We start from the raw sequence: 19,528 nt of genomic DNA, 5'->3' as shown, positions 1-19,528 counted from the left end.
GGATTAACATTATGGTTTTGAAAAATGCATCGTCTAGATACGAACATACTGATCCGGGATATTCGGCAAAGTTGAAGAATGGATTGAGAACTTTCCAAAATGTCCATTTATGTTTTCATATTCTGATAACAATGGCAACACTGCTCGATTGTTATAAAAGAGCCAATTATATGGGGGTGATATATGGAAATACCAATGAATTTTAAAGATAACGATGCCGAATGCTCGCCTAAATTGAAGGAACTGTTGCATGCCATTCAGTAGGTCGAAGCACTGGCAACTCTGTTTAAGAAGAATTGAGAAAAGATCCTAATCATAAAACATGAGCGGAATAGAAAAATTGTATGCTTAATGCGCAAGTAAAAATGGTGCAGAAGTCAAAACTGAAAAAGCAGATTTCTCTTTTTAAATAGACAAATCGAAGAAAATAAAAACACATAGCTCTTTTATTTGCCAATTAAAACAGCTGTGTGCTCTCATTTTCTTCGATTCGATGGTTTAAAAGGAGAAAACTGCTTTTTTGCAATTTCTCATCGTAATAGGCTGGTTTTCATCACGCCAATCTGTCATGAAACGACCTACTTTCCTGCACTGAAGTATGCAGTGCGGGAATAGTCATTACGCAACTGAAACCAGTGATGTAATGATACATTATGCAACGCTTTCTCATTACGCAACTGTTTTGAGTTGCGTAATGAATCATAACTCAACCATTTTTCAGAAATTGTAAAATGATGGTGAATGCATTCCGATATTATTTCTGATACCCTTCATTGAAATTGCAAATTATCATTCTGCAACTTGTTCCGTAAACTACTATTTCAGTTTTGACTTTTGCACCAATTTTACTTACGCCTCAACAACATAGGGATACTCTTCACAGTACTGTCTTCTGCGAAGCTTCAGTACCTTTAGGAGTGGAGTATTATCCTTTTAGTTGAGAACTTTTTCGAAATTGCATATATCAACCTTAAGGGATGAGAATGTAAATGATATCTCTAGATCCTGATGGTTTGAAAGGTTGGTGTCTTGGTAAGAGTTGTTCAATAGCTAAAGCGGTGGTCATTGAGCTACGTTATTCTGCCACCAAGCAGTGCTAATGTCGATAAAGCTTTTATTCTGCGGATATCCCAGGATCCTGATCGCTTAGAAAGATGGCGTCATCCGCCAACTTGTTCAGTAGCTCAAGGGTTATCATTATTCAAGTCAAGGGATTCGAGATTTTTCCACCAGGCGACACTGGTGAGCATGAAATATTTGTTTTGTGAATATCTCAGGATCTTGTCCACTTAGAAAGTTGACGTCTTCGGCAAAAATAAAGCAGCTCAAGCGCTACCATTATTGTAGTCAAGAGATTCGAGATTTTTCTATCAGGCGGTCCTTGAGCCTACTGAACAGCTTCGCTGAATACGCCATAAGTGGCCATGATCCTGAGATATCTGTTGAACAAAATTTTTATGCTCACTAGGGCCGGCAGGTAAAAAATATTGACTCTCTTGACTAGAATAATGATAACGCTTAAGCTACTGAATAACCTTGCCGGATACGCCATCTCTGTAAGCCAGCGTCCATTTATTACGTATCGTTAAAATTGGCCATTTTCGACCATTACCCCCATCCCCACCTTTGTAACGCTTTTTGTGTGAGATATTATATTTTTTTGTATTGAGCCTACTTTCCTCCTCCCCCTATAGCGCTACGTATTTTTTGGACAACGCCTAAGCAGTCAGGATTTTGAGATATCATAAAAACAAAACTTCGATGCCAACTAGCACCGCCTGGTGGCAGAATTCCGTATTTCAATGACTACCGTATATTAGCCTTTAATCGAGTGGTAAATTTTGCTGAACATAATGAGCTTGAATAATTTTGAAGATATTGATCATTTACAAAAACGGTCGTTAATCTGAATTTCGGTCATAGAAACGAACGTTTGTAAAAAAAGGTTGAAGTGTATTATCCTTTGAATTCAGATATTGTTAAATAAAAATTAGAACTTCTTTGATATTTGTCATTCTACATAATGAAATTGTATCAGTGCGCAAGTACCTTCGTGCGCGCTTTCTTCCAAGGGTGAAATGGATAATTGTACAGCAATGAGCAATGAGTTTGATGCTTTAGACAAGTTTTCCGAACATCAAATCGAAGCAGCCTCCAGCCTTGGATCTTTGATTCAAGTGAGAAAACAAAGGGTGCCGCCTATCGTGATCAGTTCATCCGGATTTCTAGGATTTAGGCAGGAGATCTTGAACTCCATTATGGGAATCAAGATTTCCTTTCAAATCGCAAGAAAAGGAGACTGTCGCGTTTTGCCGGAAACTTTTAAAGATCGTGAACTTCACATCTTAAAGAGAAGAAGCACAATTTTTATATTTATGACAAAAGTAAATGTTTGTTCAAAGTAGTCTTGAAAGGTCTGTCAAGTGACTACAAGTTACCTGAAGAGATCAAAAGTGGAATAAATGATTTACTTGGATTTTTCTCAGTCCAAGTAATCATAATGAAAAAGAGAACCCAATCTGGCATTCTTCGGAAAGAGCTTTCTCAAGATATATTATTATTATATTGTATTGATATAAATAATAAAGAAGCTTTAGAAAAATCAAAACGTATGTTCGATGCCCGTGTGGCATGGGAACATCTCCAGAAACCTGGAGGAAATTTTCAGAACCCCACTCCAAGCCGTCGGTACCAAAAGTGGGGTCATTGAACAAAACATTGCCGCAGGGATGCTAAATACATGATTTGCGGGGGTTCTTCTCACGCTAAGGACGTCTGTCATGTGAAGGATGATACCACAAATTTCGTATGTTCGAATTGCGGGGGCCCTCATAAATCTAACTTTTGGGATGCTCTTTGCGTATCGAATAATTGTAGATGAATTCGAACAATTGTAGATGAATTCAACTAGGATATTGGAGGTTTAAACTATGTTTATTTGGCTTTCTCAGTCATGGGAAAAAAATAAAACGGTATGTTTTTCTTTGCCTGACGTTTCAGCTCTTTTATCGGGCCTTTTCCAAGGGTATACTAAAAATAGAGAACATTTCAAAACACTTTTTTACACAACATATAACACAATAAATTTTACGCTGTCAACCGTTTTTTGTCAATTTTAACAATAATTACCGTTTTTCGATAGGGAGCTTCCTGTACATCTAAATAATTTTAACTATTAACTATTAACAACCAAGAAGAGATACGTTGATTGGACTTAAAATGTTACACATAGATTAATAGTTTTGGAACACTGAGACACTATGGCAATTTTCAACGACTTGAACTATCCTAGACGATAGACGAACAAAGATAATTGGTTGATTTGAAGAAGGCATTACAGATTAGTCGACATAAGCTCAGTGATGCTTTCCAGCTATCTATTACGCCATCCAAATGATCCAAACTCAAAAGAGTTCCTAACTTTTTATTCATCATAATGATCAACTTGATGGGGCATGTGGGGGAGTTGCAATCATCATTCATAGGCGTATAAAACATCAAATTTTTTCGTGTTTCTTTCGAAACACAGCTTGGTATACATACTTTCATATCTGCTTATTTGCGCATGCATTGCTCTGGACAGCAAGTTAATTTGCTCCTAACTGACTTGTGAAAATTGACTCGCAATAAATCCATTTTTTTTTTGTCATTGTTGACTTTAATGCCAAACATCGGTCATGGAATAATTCACAAAGTAATTCCAACGGCAGAATTTTATTTGATGAGTGCTCTTCAGGATATTTCTCAATTCAATACCCTGATAGCCCTACATGTTTTTCCTCTTCTAGAAACCCTTCTACGATTGATTTGGTCTTAACCGACTTTAGTCATCTTTGTAGCCAACTAATTACTCATGCTGATTTTGATTCTGATCAATTATCCAATTATTTTCCCTGTTACATTTCAAATATTCGATGAAGCGATCCTCAATCCTTCACTTCAGTTTCACTTTCAATTATTTTCGAGCTGACTGGACTATGTATGAAACATATGTCGATAGTAATCTTGATGTTAACCTTTCTTTACAAATAAAACTTGATATTGACAATGCTCTTGAAACGTTAACAAATTCCATTGTTGAAACCAAGGGCATTGCAATTCCAAAATGTGAAGTAAAATTTGAATCCGTGATTATAGACGATGATCTTAAACTCTTGGTCCATATTAAAAACGTGAGAAGAAGGCAATTTCAACGCACTCGTGAACTTGCTATATGAAAATTATATGGCAGGATCTGCAGAAAGAAACACGATTTTTACAAAACACAAATTTTGAAAATAAAATTTCTCAATTGGACTTTTAGAAATTATCTAAAATTTTGAAAAAACCTTAGAAGCCAATACCGGCATTGAGAGAAGAAAACAAATTATTACTAACTAACTGTGAAAGAGAATGTTTTCGAAAATTCCTGGGAGACTGATTTGGAAGAAATTAGAACTATTATTAAAAAAATCAAAAATGTGAAAGCTCCTGACAATGATGGAATTTTCTACATCCTCATCAATAAACTTCCAGAAAGTAGCTTGTCATTCTTAGTTGATATATTTCACAAATGTTTTCAATTAGCATATTTTCCTGACAAATGGAAAAATGCTAAGGTTGTACCGATTATAAAACCAGACAAAAATCCTGCAGAAGCTTCTAGCTATCGTCCAATCAGTTTGCTTTCATCCACCAGTAAACTTTTTGAAAAGGTCATTTTGAACCATTTTGGACCACCATTCTGTCCACATCAACGAAAATTTAATTTTTGCCAATGAACAGTTCGGATTTCGCCATGGACATTCGACCACTCATCAACTTTTACGTATAACAAATTCGACTTGTTCCAACAAATCTGAAGGCTGGTCTTCTGGTGTTGCTCTTCTATAACTAAAAAACTATAGTTTTCCAACATACATTGTCAGAATAATTCAAAGTTATCTGTCAAATCGTACACTTCAGATTAATTATCGAAACTTCAAGTCTGGAATATTTCCTGTAAGAGCTAGCGTCAAGGCAGGGTTTTGGGTCCAATATCATACAATATTTTCACATCTGACTTACCTGAGTTACCTCAGAGATATCAAAAATCTTTGTTTGCGGATGACACAGGATTCTCTACCAAAGGTCGAAGCCTACGTGTCATCTGTAGTATATTGGATAAAGTTTGGATATTTTTTCTTCATACTTGCAAAAATGGAAGATTTCTCCTAATGCTTCCAAAACTCAACTATTAATATTTCCACATAAACCACAAGCTCTTTATTTGAAACCTTTAAGTAGACATGTTGTTACGATGAGAGGGTTCCAAATATATTGGTCAGGTGAAGTTAAGTATTTAGGGCTTGAGCTAGATAAAAAATTAACTTTCTTAAATCACATAGACGGCATTCAAACCAAATGTAGGGGAATTAGGGGCATAATGGACACGTTAAGCAAATGTTGTTTTTAAGACCATAAATGACAGTGTTATTAGTTTATCCTCGGCTAGTTTTCAAGTTTGATGTAAGTACGACGTGCTACATTCATTCATGGTAATAAAAATCATATAAAATGTCAGAAAAGCAAGATAGGCGGCATCCACAAATTACGTAACGCTCTAGGGGGAGGGGGGAGTAGGCTACAGCGTTACGGCTCATACAAATAATTGAAATATTTCATACAAAAAGCGTTACGGAGGGGAGGGGAGGGGGTCAAGAATATCCAATTTTAGCTTTACGTAATAAATGGATGCCGCCATAGAAAATTGGGTCGAAAACAAGGCTGGTGAAAAGGTATCGAGGCGAAATGAACACTTGCGGGAAATTTAGTGATTACAATATATTTAATGACTGTCAATCGTTCCGATATGTAAGAGGGCTCTCTCTCAAACATAACAGCTGAAAAGAACCTTTTTGGGTTCGTTACTTCGCTCAAAAATTAGATTATTCCACTGCCTTGCTTCTATGCAAATTTGAAACTGAGAAAAACTTAAAGCCAAATTTCAAAGGACAATTGGTCAGTGTTCAGACAAACTGGACTAAGCGTTTTTAAGAGTTTCAGGAAAATGTACCTACCCCAGGCTTTCGAAATATCAAAATATTTGCATTATTTGTTGTAATAATAGAACTTATCTGTTTGATGATATATCTGTTTCATAATAACCTCGGAAAAATCAGAATTGATAGAGTTCATAACATAACTTTAGAACACCAAAATATCATGTGGTCTGGTTTGTCTGTACACCGACCAATTGAAGCGAAAAATAAACTATTATACCTTCAAACATTCAATGCAATACAGATTGTATGCAGTGTATAAACTTTTGATGCAGTATGCATATACTCAGAGATTGAGGGGGTGTCCATTTCGCCCCGTATGTTCATTATGCCCCTAATCCCACTAACGAATATATAAAATGTCTTTATCCACACATTGATAGAAAATCAAGAACAAGCTTTTGATCTTCAAACAAAATTTTAGGCCACCCATGTTGTATGCTGTGCCAATATGCACTTGCTGTTGTAATACCAACAAAAAACTCTGCAGAAGAATCAACATCAAATTTTGAAAATTATTCTGAAGTTTCCTCTCTGGTATAGTACTAATAAGTCACATCGAATATCCAATGTTCAAACATTGGAACGAATGTCAAATAACATTATTAATAATTTTAGACAAAATCGTTGCAATCTTCTATTGCCACGGATAAAGTGTTAAAACTTAAGGGGATATCAGAAAAAAATCCTCTAGCGATCCATCCAGGTAAAACTCCAGAATTTCTGCTGGCGCTCTGTCAAGAGCTTGTTTTTGTTTAAGGATTGCTTTAAGAATCCGTCAGGAGTTCATCGGAACGTTAACTCAAGATCAAGTTTCTTGTAGAGATTTTTCCAGGGATTCCTTTTCAAATTCCTTCAACTTAAACTCTACTAGGACATGTTAGGCTGATATAAATATTAATTTTCTTTTATGTCCGAGACCACTTGGAAGGTACGAAGGGGGGGGGGGATAAAAGTAAATAAGGAACAAAAAAATTAAAATGAGAAAAATAGTTATTTTTTCGAATTTTTGCTTTTAACAATAGTTGTTAAACTTTTTCCAATCATCTTACTTGGTTTTTACTTTAAAAATAAAAAAAAAACCTAACTGATGTCAAAAAAAAAGAAACATCTTTTTTTTCTCCCTTTCAAAATTTTTGGATTTTTGAAGGGGGGGGGGGGGTGACATAAAAGAAAATTAATATTTGTATCAGCCTTATCTAGGAATCAGAGATATTGCTTCAACAAATATTCCTGAATAAAGTACCTCCAGAAACTTTCTGACAGCCTTCTATGGAACGCATAAAGCATTTTTCTAAGGAATCCACTGATAACTTGTCAAGAAATACCTCTTATAGGGTAAAGGCACCGGTTTTTGGTCAGCCTAAGAGAAAACATCAATGAAAAATATATGGGAAGCCATATTTATGTTACAAACATGTCACATGCAAGCTTTCAACCCATATTTTGTACCTATCGAAACTGAGCAAAACCCATTTTTTTGCTTTGAAAATCTCGTCGGTCAATATAGGTCACCGGAACAACTTTCGGCCAGTGATTTAACTGCGGTTCCTAAATTGGCCAATCACATTGATTTCTTATGAGAGTGGCCACAATAGGAGTATGGGTGTGACAATTATAAGGAAATGAAGTGTTTTTCTTATGTTTTGAATTAATTCGAACGAGTAAATGAATGTAGCTCTATCATGTTAATGTGATCTACTGAACACAAAAGGTTTCGTGCTGATTGGCTATGTGAAACTGTGTATAATCCACTATGGCTACAACTGGCGTATGGCCAAAACCGGAGCTTCTACCCCACTTTGGAGCCTTTCCTCTTGAATTTATTCAAAATTCTCTTCTACGGATACTGACTGGGTTATTTCAGCATTGTTTCAAGAACATGTTTTTAAATTGCATTCAATGCTTGTATTTGATAGTCTTAAATTATATATTATAAGTACTTCCTTCCAATACTACTTTGAAGTAAAAGTACCGATACCTTCATGTAGTTGTTTCATCCCTTGATCAGATAAAACGTAACATTTGTCAGTGTTCTCACCTTCTGTTTAGCCGACTAATATTCGTTTATATGACATTGTATTTGGCCAAGGTCATGCAGTGTTACCAAACATATATATTACAGCAACCTGAATCAGAGAACAACATTATCGAATGCACCATGTTGTCTGGTATACAAACAGATCCAATTGAACATGCCAAACAAGCCTACAAGCCAGAACCAGATTTCCAATACCATCCAATTCAATCCAATCACTCGTAACGCAGCCAATTCCTCACTCACCACATTTCGCTAGTCGACTAATTGAGAGTAATCAGCTCAGCAACAGCTCCTGTAAACATGATTGTACAACCAATGCTCGGTGGCGCATCAACTCAAACAGCTACAGCCAACATTTCAATCAGCAACAGAACCCACAAAAGCTTACCTACTCGAAAGATTGAACCATGCTAACCTGGTTCCCATCGGGAGGCACAGGTATATCGAATCGTTGCTTTATTTACTCAGTGGCCAATTGAGTGAATTTTCTAAAAATTCAAAAGCGAAATGATTGAAGGCATGCCAAAAATGTTGAATCTGCCAAAAACTAAAAAAAATGAGCTTAGAGTGTAATCTGCGATGATGATGGATTTTGCTTGAAAATTCTACCGCCATTAACATACTGCAGCCAACACGAATTTCAACCCATAGAACCTCCCTTCCCGATAACAACATGTTTGATGTTGTAACATTTATCCTTTAGCACAACGGTTTTGTGATGGCGGCCAGCTTCTACCTACTGCTGCCTATTATGTGCATGTCAGATAATGGCTGCTCGCAAATAGGGTCAAGTACGACGACAGCCAACGGGGGCGACGGCGGGAAGCAAGGATCCAATGTTGGGAGGGGTGGTGATCTTGAATGGGATATGCTGAGGCTGACATAGACACTGATTCTGCTGACTGGACGTGGCGCTGGCTGGCCTTGTTCGCGTTCTGTTCTACAATAGTTAGGTAATGGAAGGGGAGTCTGCTGAATTAGAAAGATAACGAAGTACGATAGGTCCTTGGATTGGTTACTTTAACAACTGTTCTTTAACATCATGCATACCTTGGGGGAAAAGGGTAGTATTTAGTGCAGGTCTGCCCGGAGTACGGCTGCTTTATTTTATGCGAACCGTGAACAGTTTGAAGACTCTTATAATATCCGGATCATTGACTGTTCTATCAATTTGAAGTACACATATATTGAGTCCAATTATTTCATTTCAAGCTAACATTCCACTTCAATGTCTTTAAATAGTATTTTTGATTTTTTCTTAATTTATTTCATTTTATCAATGGTTTACAATAATAGATTTTTCTATTTTGGAAAAACCTATTCCCAAGACAATCTCTTGAATGTCTGGACACAATAAAGTAAATTAAATTTTGAAACTGGTTTCAGCTTAGTACCGTAATCCTGGGCCTAAATTATCACTATTTTACAACTTTTTGATAAATTGTCTTAAGGAAATGAGATATTGCCTACCCAATTTCGGCAAAATCAGTACTTTGTAGATCTCTATCAGAATACGTAATTGATTTTTTTTATTAAATAACATAAAATGTATCATAAAACTAGCTTCAATATAAAAAATGACAACGACCGGCGTTGTGATTTTTTATGCCGATTTCGTGATTAAAAAAGAATTGCGTCTAAACAGTTGATTTTAGTGGAAAACTTTATTCAGAGAAGTTCTTTCATTTGTAAAAGCGCTTCTTTTGGCACTAGCGGCCAGGTGATTAACTTACCTAAAAGTGAGATAGAAATATATTTTTCTCATTTATTTAAGATAGACGGTCGGTGTCTCCAGCAAAGTTGTAGCACATGTTAATTCAAGAATCTTCATCAAAGACACAAAATTTCTATCTTTATGCATTACAAGATATGTATTTTTTCTCAAAATGGCCCGTGAAATCAAAATTTCAATATAACCTTTTTAAATATTTTTATTGTCTGTTACAAAGTTGTTTAATTACCAAAACTACATGTTTTGCTGAACATTGTAACTTGCTATCTCTTATGGAAAAATAATTATTTATGATTGAAAACGAGTAAAAAAGTTCACACATTAACTTACAAAACAATTCATACACTTAAAGTTTGCTAATAATCTTTGCACTAGCGGATTGTTCAGTACTGATTTTTCCGACAGTATTATTTACACTAAAAGTTATACTATATTACTAAAACTGTGAATATTTCTGTGCAAAACAAACCTTGTAAAATATCAAATTGTTTTAAATAAGCATAATAAATATAGATTAGAACACATTGAATGTGTGAAACACTAACGAGACATGTAGCATCTTTGGAAGGAATTGGTATTTGATACCGACTTTATCTAATTCGCACCAGTAATCTATTTGCCCTCGGATCATGGCACTAATCGACATCTCTGTTTGCTGATAACTAACTAAAAAATATAACTCCAAAGAACAGCCTATGTATAAAATAAGCTGAATTTTATTTAAGTTTTAGATCAGTTGTTGGCCTATAATAATGATTACATCATATTCCGAAAGAACATCCGTTGTTTGAAAGAAGGGTTAATTTGGGCTAAATATATCAAACTTTCAATGCAAAAATTCATTCCGAGAGCGCAACTCGAAAGAGTAACTTATATTTGAAAGAAGGGTAATTCCTGGATAAATAGTTAAATACTATTGACAATTACATCCCCAATATTATTTGGTTCATTCAAGAGCATTGTTGAATAAAGTGTCATCTTTGTATGAATTGATACCACAATAAGCCTGATGTCGTCAGTGGGTTTCAAAAGAAACGTAAAAACGAATGTCATCGTAAGAAATCCTTGCCATTATGCCAGACGACCATTATGCCAAACGACCATTATGCCAAACGACCATTATACCAAACCACTTTATGCCAAATGACTATTATGCCAAACGACTTTATGCTAAATTACCTACCACCAACCTCTCACCTTAACGTGAAGATGCATCGAAGCCAAACCTCAAATTTTCAAAAGCTTAAATCTAGAGAACTAAACAGCCGTTACAGCGGAAATTTTAATTGATGGGTCACCACCAGCGAGTGACCAACCGATTAAGTTTTCAGCTCAAACAGCTGTCCGGTTCTCTAGATTTGTGTTCTTGAAAATTTGAGGTTTGGCTTCGATGCAACTTCACGTTAAGAATAAACTTCGCATCCAAATGATTCTTCCAAGGAAAGATGGATGGACAGATACTCACTACGCCGTCCCTTATTTTTCGAAAATATGAAGTTCGTCATTGTAAAGTGCTCTTTTTGGTAAGAAATAAATCAGGTGAAAATTTGAAGTCCATACGTGGACACTAAGTGGTCCCTCAACAGCCCTGAAGGTATCAGGTGTAGATGATCCCGTGCGCAAAATCGAGCTCGCTGCTCTAGTGAAGAAAATAAACTTCTGTGCTCACTATCAACGCGCTCAGGAGAATTTGTTACTAGTACTTTTCGTACTCGTGTTGCGGGGTGCAGATTGTTAGGCCAAATGTCGTTAGGCTATGTCCTTCAGCCTTCAGGCCGAAATAACATTTGTTCATTTCATACTTTTTCAAATAGCTAATACAGTAATTAATGTTTTTCCTTCTTTTAATCAAAGGCTGTTCTTTCTAGCTTTATTTCACAACGGATATTATGGCCTTCTAGGTAATGCAAATTATCCTGATCTAACAACTAACAATCCATTTGACCTGAAAATTGATTCGACGGCTTCTAGGGTAATGCAAATTTTTCTTACCTATCCCTGTTAGTTACCTATTAGACCTTACGGTTCATTAGAACAATCGGCCATTTTTGGCCTAATGACCTTTTCGGCCTAGCGGCATTCGGCCTAATGGCCTTCGGCCTGACAACATTCGGCCTAACGCGATAGAACCAGAGCAGCGAGCTTGATTTAGCGATGTCATCTACACCTGATATCTTCAGGGCCGTTTCGGGACCACTTAGCGTCCACGTACGTAAATTTTCTCCTGATTTATTTTACCAAAATGAGCACTTTACAATGACGAACTTATAACATTTTACATTTTCGAATACTCATCTTCCTAGACAATGCTAGGCTACCACTCAATATTGGGCTCCGCAGATCTGGTTCGGCTACTCTGAAGTCTTCGTTTGAAGGTCGTAGAAAAAGAGTTGGAATCGAAGAAGGTGTACAAATCGTTGAGGCTTACGGACATGAATTCACGCCTTTGAAGAATTTGCTCAGGCGCATAGACATTTAGTTGTGAAAGAATTGCAGATAAATCAGTTTCACCCAACAAAACCTTTGCTACAAACAGAGCTTGTGAATGTTTCTTTTTTTGGCGCAAAGTCTGCATTCCCAAATGATTACAACGGTCTTCATATCGCGACAAGTTTAATGGGTCACGCCATGGAAGATAACGTAAAGCATATCGTACAAATTTCTTTTGAAACACTTCAATTGTTGCAATCCATGTGCACAACGACATCTGTATGGGAGAGGTTTCACTCGAAATGTTCCAAAATTTTCTGCTAAAATGTTCCTAATTTGAAAGATGATTTTAATAAACATTTTCTATTGTAATCTATGAAAATTTACAATGCTCAACTAGGTTTGACGTGTTTATAACGGCTAAGTTAGTTGAATTATTGATTTGACTGTTCTATTTGTGTTTTTTTGAGCGAACTTTCGATATGCCATACGTCGTGAAAATTGAGTTTGTGGGTGCGTTATAATAAGACACCAGATTCCAATCACGAGCAATCCACAGAGGCGGAATATGAAAATTGTATACAAATAGTGAACACATTTTAAAAAAATTAGTCAAATTTGGGGAAATGAGAATGGGATTAAGGCTGTTGAAAAAAACTAAAAATCAGTAATAAAAGTAAACAAAAACGTTTTCGATACATTGTTACTGACTTTATCGGTAGTTTTTTGACATTTATATTTTATAGTTTGCGGAGTTTTCGGTACTCACAAACTATTACCGACTTATCTCTGCTGTTCGAAAACCCAGTAAAACTTTATCGACTTCGGTGTGTAAATGAATCAAAACGGTAGAAGTGGTCCCAGGTTTCTTTCTTGTGGCACACCGAATACATTGGTGAAAGTCCTCGATTTTTCAGCACCACTTTTTACTACGAGCTTTCGATCCATTAGGTATGCCCGAAACCGGTTTACGATATCAGCGGAGATTCCGAGTTTACTTAGCCGGGCAAGCAGGCTTCAAAGAAGTGATACCACGATAGTTGGCGACTTCACACTTGTTCATCTTTTTGTATACAGGAATATTTCCGAATATTTTCATGCCGTAGATAAATTGCACTGTCTAAGAGAACATGGCTGTTGGTGGTTCAATCAGAGCAAAACTGCACTTTTTTTCAAAAATCACGGCGGGATACCATCGGGACTTTCTGAGGAAGATTATTTTAGCCTATTAATTGTAGCACTAACTTGATGAGGAATCCTCCTAAGGGAACCAGATTACTTGAAGTGTTATGGCAAGCCTGCTAGATTTGAACCTGTGACGGTTGATATTCATTAAATGCACTCTCAAAGTGGGTTGCAAAAAGATTGCACTTCTCTGCAACAATATTATCGGTATTATCTCCCCCGTGAAACATCTGGACTGGCAATCCATCTTCCTTCCGTTTGGAATTAACAAAACTCCAGAACTTCTTCGGATTTCTTCGAAGGTTTTCTTGTATCCGAAGAGTCTACTGTTTGTACAACAAATGACCATAGGTCCAGTAGTTATTACTTTTACGGTTGTAATGCTGTTTGCTAAGCGAATAACGTAGTACAATACGGTATTTCCGAAGTGATTTAGAGCGTAATCGTTTCAATTGTCAGATTAGGATTAGGGCGTCGAGGTGGATTCTACAAGGAGGAGGAAATTCTACAAGTGTGACTGTCATAAGGCTTGTGAAGCGTGACACGGCGTCATCAATATCAAGTGAATTTAGGAACGACCAGTCAATTTGTTGTGGTACTTCGTTTGATCCTTGGTAATTTGCTCTGTTGAACTTCAGACTTGGCTAGTCGGAAGTAATAATGATCTCGGTTTTGATAGAGCTATTTCGATGTCCAAAACAGGATAATCTCCATCAAAGAGAGTAAGAGGGAAGGAGGTAACAAAAAATATGGTAACAAGATCGCAGAAAACCGATAATTGTGGTGGATTTGGGAATTTATCAGCTTAGGTTTAAATGTCGCAAAGTCATTGATTAAAGAGAAGGTAAGCAAAGAGAGTCTCTCAATGTTTGATAGGTCCTTTTGTAAAATTACGCAACATTCTCTTCCTACTAAACTAATACGTCAAGGGTGTTCTTCAAGAATTCAGTAAAGGATAATAAGGAGATAGTAGCGGGGTTTGGTTCTGGAAGGGTGTGTAAACTTAAGGGTAATGCTTTTTGATATAAAATCTTTCTATAAACAATGCATTTTTTTAATTCAACAAGATTAAATAAAAAGCTTTCTTTAGCCGAGTGGTTAGCGTCCGCGGCTACAAAGCAAAGCTATGCTGACGGTGTCTGGGTTCGATTTCCGGTCGGTACAGGATTTTTTCGTTACGGAAACTTCCTTCACTTTCCTAGGCATTGAGTATGATCGTACCTGCCACACGATATACGAATGCGAAAACGGTAACTTTGGCAAAGAAAGCTCCCAGTGAGAACGTAATGCCAAGCAGAAGAAGAAAAAATAATCTTGGAACAATTCGTTTGGAAATCGATCAACTTTTTCCAAGTGATAACTGCTTCATAACTTTTAATTTTTCCAAGTGTTGAATAGATTTTTATTTTCTTACTGTCTATTTACAACCAACAGAACCCTCAATAGATCGAAATCAATGAGGTAGCATAACCCCACAGTTATGGTTCAATTAGTTTTGAGTCCGACCTATAAAATTCAATAAAACAACAGAGAAAACATAAAATTTCAATGTAGAAGCACGAATTGGATCGTTTCAAATTATAACTTCGATTAGTAAACTATTTTGAGTAGACCTAAGGATTGCATATAAATTAAAAATTCTATTAGTTTCTGAATACCCAATTATGGATCAATTTTCAAATTATGGATCAAATTGTGACATATTACGGATCAGTGCGCAAAATCAAGAGATTGTCAGCTCAATGCTTTTGTGTTGTATGATTTGGAGATAGTTAACAATGCGACATATATCATTGCAAAAAATTGCAGTGTTGGAGCTGGAATACAGGTCGGACTCGATTATCCGGAGTATCGTTTTTTTTTTCACTCCGGATAATCGAATTCTCCGGATAATCGAATCACTAGGAAAAAAATGTTATCTTTGATAAAAGAACTTAAATATTATCTTTTTTCGTTATTTTATTTATATTATGCGGTGGCGTAGGCAGAAATTTTTTCTAGGAACAGTAGGGGTCTTTACAAGAAAAAAAAATGTTGACTAGCATACACAAAAAAAAAAACACTTTTCCAAACCGCTCTTTTCTTAAATACGTTCAAAATTGCAAAACCATTCATATTGTATAATACAATACCAATTTATCTCACATTTATGCATAAAAATTGAAAAAACAAAAAAATCAAAAAACAAATTCCGGATGATCGAATCCCGGATAATCGAGTCCCTGGATAATCGAGTCCGACCTGTATTTTCAACTGAAGCCTGGACAGGCTTTCGACATATTCGGAGATTTGCTGACAGATTTCTGAGCAGGATGTTTTTACAGCCGAGCTTTTTTAAACGCCCCTAATTGGAGCGTGGAAAGAATTAGCGGAAGTTGGAATTTGGAGCGTAAAAAGAGGGATCTTTATTTCGAAGTTCAAGCGTAAAGAGAATTAGACGTGGAAAAGCTTTACGTTTGTTATCAAAAAGTTTTGCGAATAGGTGGGGTTTATCCATGGTTCTTCTCAAGGGAATCAATAGGGATGACGGAATCCGTAGTCTAACGTCACTCTGGAAACCAAGATGGTGACTTCCGGTTCATGAAAATCACTTTAAACCCATGCAACATGAGTAGTTTTGGAACGGGACGGATGAGTAGATGCCAGAAATCAATGTCTGACGCCATTTTAGAATCCAGAATGGCGACTTCCGGTTTGTGAAAATCACTTAAAACCCATGCAATATGGGCATTTCTGGAACGGGAACGATGAATAGATTATAGAAAATGATGCCTGGTGCCTTGAAATCCAAGATGGAAACTTCAGGTTTGTTAAATTCGCCATTTTGCAATCCATGATGACGATTTGTGGTTTGTAAAAATCACTTCAAACAAATGTAAAATGGGTATTTTTCAAACGGGACGGATGAGTAGATTCCAGAAATCGACTTCTTATTTTTCAAAAATTATCAAAACCAAAAATTTAAATCACATAAAAGAGAAACCTCGAAAATTGAGCCATAAATATTAACATTTAGGGGTGGCGCTTCAAAAGCATATAAAAGACTTGGAATTGGTTGAGAAAAAAAAAACATAATGCATGGGTTTCAAGTGAATCTAAGATGGAGTCAGACTTCGATTTCCAGCATCTTCTCATCGGTCCCATTCCAGAAAACCCCATATTACATTGGTTCTCGTGGGCATCATCAGGCAGGAGCGTAAGTTGAAATTTTGAGCGTAAAAAGGGCGCAAAAAAAATAGGTTTGGTGTACTCACAAATTCCAGAACAGGATGTTTTGGTGCGATCCTGGACACAATTTTATTCAGAATTTGCGTGAAATCTTGGTCGGAATTTTCGAACCAAATTAGTTGGAATTGCAGTCCTTATACCCGTAGCGGTAAAAATCATGCTAAGGGCCATGAGTTCAGATCTCATCTGACGAGGATGTATTTGGTTTGGGAACTTCGCAGACATAAAGTATCTTCGTGCTTGCCAATCACATAATACGAACTCTAAAATTATACCAGGAGTTCAAAAAGTTGACTGACTTATTTGATACTTTAGGTGTCTCATCAAAATTCGAATTTCTTAATATGTAATAGTTTTTAACGGAAACATAGATGATCATAACATTATTATTCGAATGCCTAACTGAACTTGCAAATCCCCAAAATTCTATTTAAGAACGCCATAGCAAATTTGCATATAATCTTTCACCAGGTGCATATGTATATATAATACCATCATCGGTTCGAATCCATAAATAATTTTATTCATGGAGTGCATATCCTTACTTTTCTCTTCTTCCTTACTTATAAAGCGGAATATTCGATGCTACTGGTGAGCTTCCACCTTCAACGTCACATGGGCAATTTTCTGATCCAGGTCTATGGGCCATGTGTGCTGCTGGTCGTCCTCTCGTGGGTATCCTTCTGGCTGAATCGCGAAGCTACGGCAGATAGGTAAATTTGCAATTTATCTTCATTGACCAATCAGTAACGAAAAGTTTTTCTCTCTTCCCTACAGGGTTTCCCTCGGAATCACCACCGTGCTCACAATGACATTCCTCGGATTGGAGGCCCGCACAGATTTACCGAAAGTTCCTTACCCAACCGCTCTGGACTTTTTCGTGTTTCTATCGTTTGCATTCATCTTCGCTACCATCATTCAGTTTGCCGTTGTGCACTACTTCACCAAGTACGGGTCAGGTGAGTGCTACTTCAGCGCTGATGAGTTGACCTCAAGTTCTGACGAGGATAGCGATTGTGGCGGAGGAAATGCCAACGGAGACCACTCTCATCTGCATTCAATCAAAATCTCATCCAAACGTTGCTCGGCCGTCACATCCATCAGTGGAGCAGGTGGCACCGATTCCAAGGTGATAGAAGTGATACCCCTCTCTGTTTGCTCAATTCCGGTAACACCTGTTCGAAAGTCGTCTAAAACGTCCTGGGCCGATTTGTCATGTTTCGGCAATAAAAACGAAGATATTCCACCGAGTTTCGCGAGCTCGTCCTTCTCTACGCCCGTACCGTCCACCAAAAGAAGCTCCCTACAGCTATCCCTTGGAGGGTCAGCCCAAATCCAGCGACGGAGGAAACGCAAAAAGCGAACACCTCGGTTCAACTCGGTTTCGAAAATTGATCGAGCATCACGGATTTTCTTCCCCCTGCTGTTCCTGGCCATCAACGTGTTCTACTGGTTTCTCTACTTGTCACGAAGCGAACGATTACCCCAGCAGCACAAAAACTAAACTTCGATCAAACACAGAAAAAAAGAAATGTGTTCATCGCGTCCCATGTGGAACAAAACGGATGCCATATTTTCAGATCAGATTCCTATTACAAGATTATTGAAACAGAAATAAGTGAAATCCATATTGAAATGCATGGAAACGGCTAGTAGAACTTAACTGTTGTATTGAATGTTACAATTGTAGTAAAAGATTTAAAGTAGAACTATACAAAAATGTTAGAGAAAAAACTGCTTCGCTAGGAAAAGTTATATGAAATAACAAATCAAAACAAATAATGTAGATTTTAGTGGGACCACATACGCTTATTTGAAGTTATGTAGAAATATATTTAAAGGTTGAACTTGCTGGATAACATCTGGTAAGGAAACCTAATGCCAAAGATAAAATGATAATTCACGATGAATGTTCGGCAATAAAACGGTATACGAAAACAACAATATGGAGAGCCCACTATAATTTTGTAGCATGTAGTTGAACCATGATAGAATAAAAAGTATGTGAAATCAAAAAGTCCTTTTTAATGAGAGACAAAGCCTTAGGTTTCAAATAAGCTTTGCATCAATTTTCGTATACACTAAAACGGGGTATCTTTGATAATGCGGGTAACTTTGATAGTGCAGAGCCAACAACATACTAAACGAACTAACATTTTTTTTAACATTATTGAAACGACGAGATTTGTTGCTTTTCAAACAAATTCTTGCAACTTCTTCCAAAATGCTAATTTTTATGTTATTTTCAAATTACTATCACTTAAAGCATCCGCAACTTGAGTTCATTGCAGTCACAGAACTCGACTATCTTCGATTTGCACTATTTTTTTGTTTTAAGTATGGTAGAAGAAGTGTTTTCCATAGAACAACCGATCATTTCGACTCAAGAATAACTTTTGAAAATGGCCTATAAGTTTTTGCATGCAAATTATTTAAAAAATTCTAACTCCGGAACTGATGATTTTAGAGAAAAATGTTTTATGAAGAAGTTGTAGCGAACCATTTGGACTACAAGGACACCGAAAAAATATTTAATGTTTTTTCATGAAAAATTCAAAAGTAAAACCAATAAAACTTAAATTTAAAATGAGCATGATTTACCACCCGCAGTTTCTAACCTCCAAGCCATTGTGGAGAAGTGATGTCACAACAGGAAGATGAGCAAACCCGACATGCAAATATTCCCACCTTAAGGTCGTTAACACGTAGAAGGTCGTAAATCGGTGCATTACATTTTGATTACATGGATAATAATAACTATTTACACCCTGACAGAACTGCCTATCTCAAAAATAGGTAGAAGGGCGGGACGATGGTGCGAGCCTACCCACTCTGTCATCGGTGGGCGTCGGGCGTGCTAACTGGTATAGCATGGCCTATGGGGCTCTGCCT

At 36.8% G+C, this 19,528-nt stretch overlaps 1 protein-coding gene across 2 annotated transcripts in view; it reads left to right on the top strand.

Annotated features, from left to right (window-relative positions):
• Positions 1–18,653, top strand: part of LOC110678752 (gamma-aminobutyric acid receptor alpha-like) — a 182,661-nt gene extending 164,008 nt beyond the window's left edge. For both annotated transcript variants that reach the window (XM_021852041.1, XM_021852040.1), the window contains 2 exons: positions 17,208–17,349; positions 17,414–18,653. In XM_021852041.1, coding sequence (XP_021707733.1) covers positions 17,208–17,349; positions 17,414–18,140 — 869 coding nt within the window. In that variant the 3' untranslated portion in view covers positions 18,141–18,653. The remainder of the gene's footprint in view (positions 1–17,207; positions 17,350–17,413) is intronic.
• The last annotated feature ends 875 nt before the right edge of the window (positions 18,654–19,528 follow it).

Source organism: Aedes aegypti, chromosome 3, assembly GCF_002204515.2.
Source record: "Aedes aegypti strain LVP_AGWG chromosome 3, AaegL5.0 Primary Assembly, whole genome shotgun sequence".
NCBI lineage: Eukaryota > Metazoa > Arthropoda > Insecta > Diptera > Culicidae > Aedes > Aedes aegypti.
The sequence above is the reverse complement of the archived record's forward strand: the minus strand, read 5'-3'. Positions and strand labels throughout refer to the sequence as shown.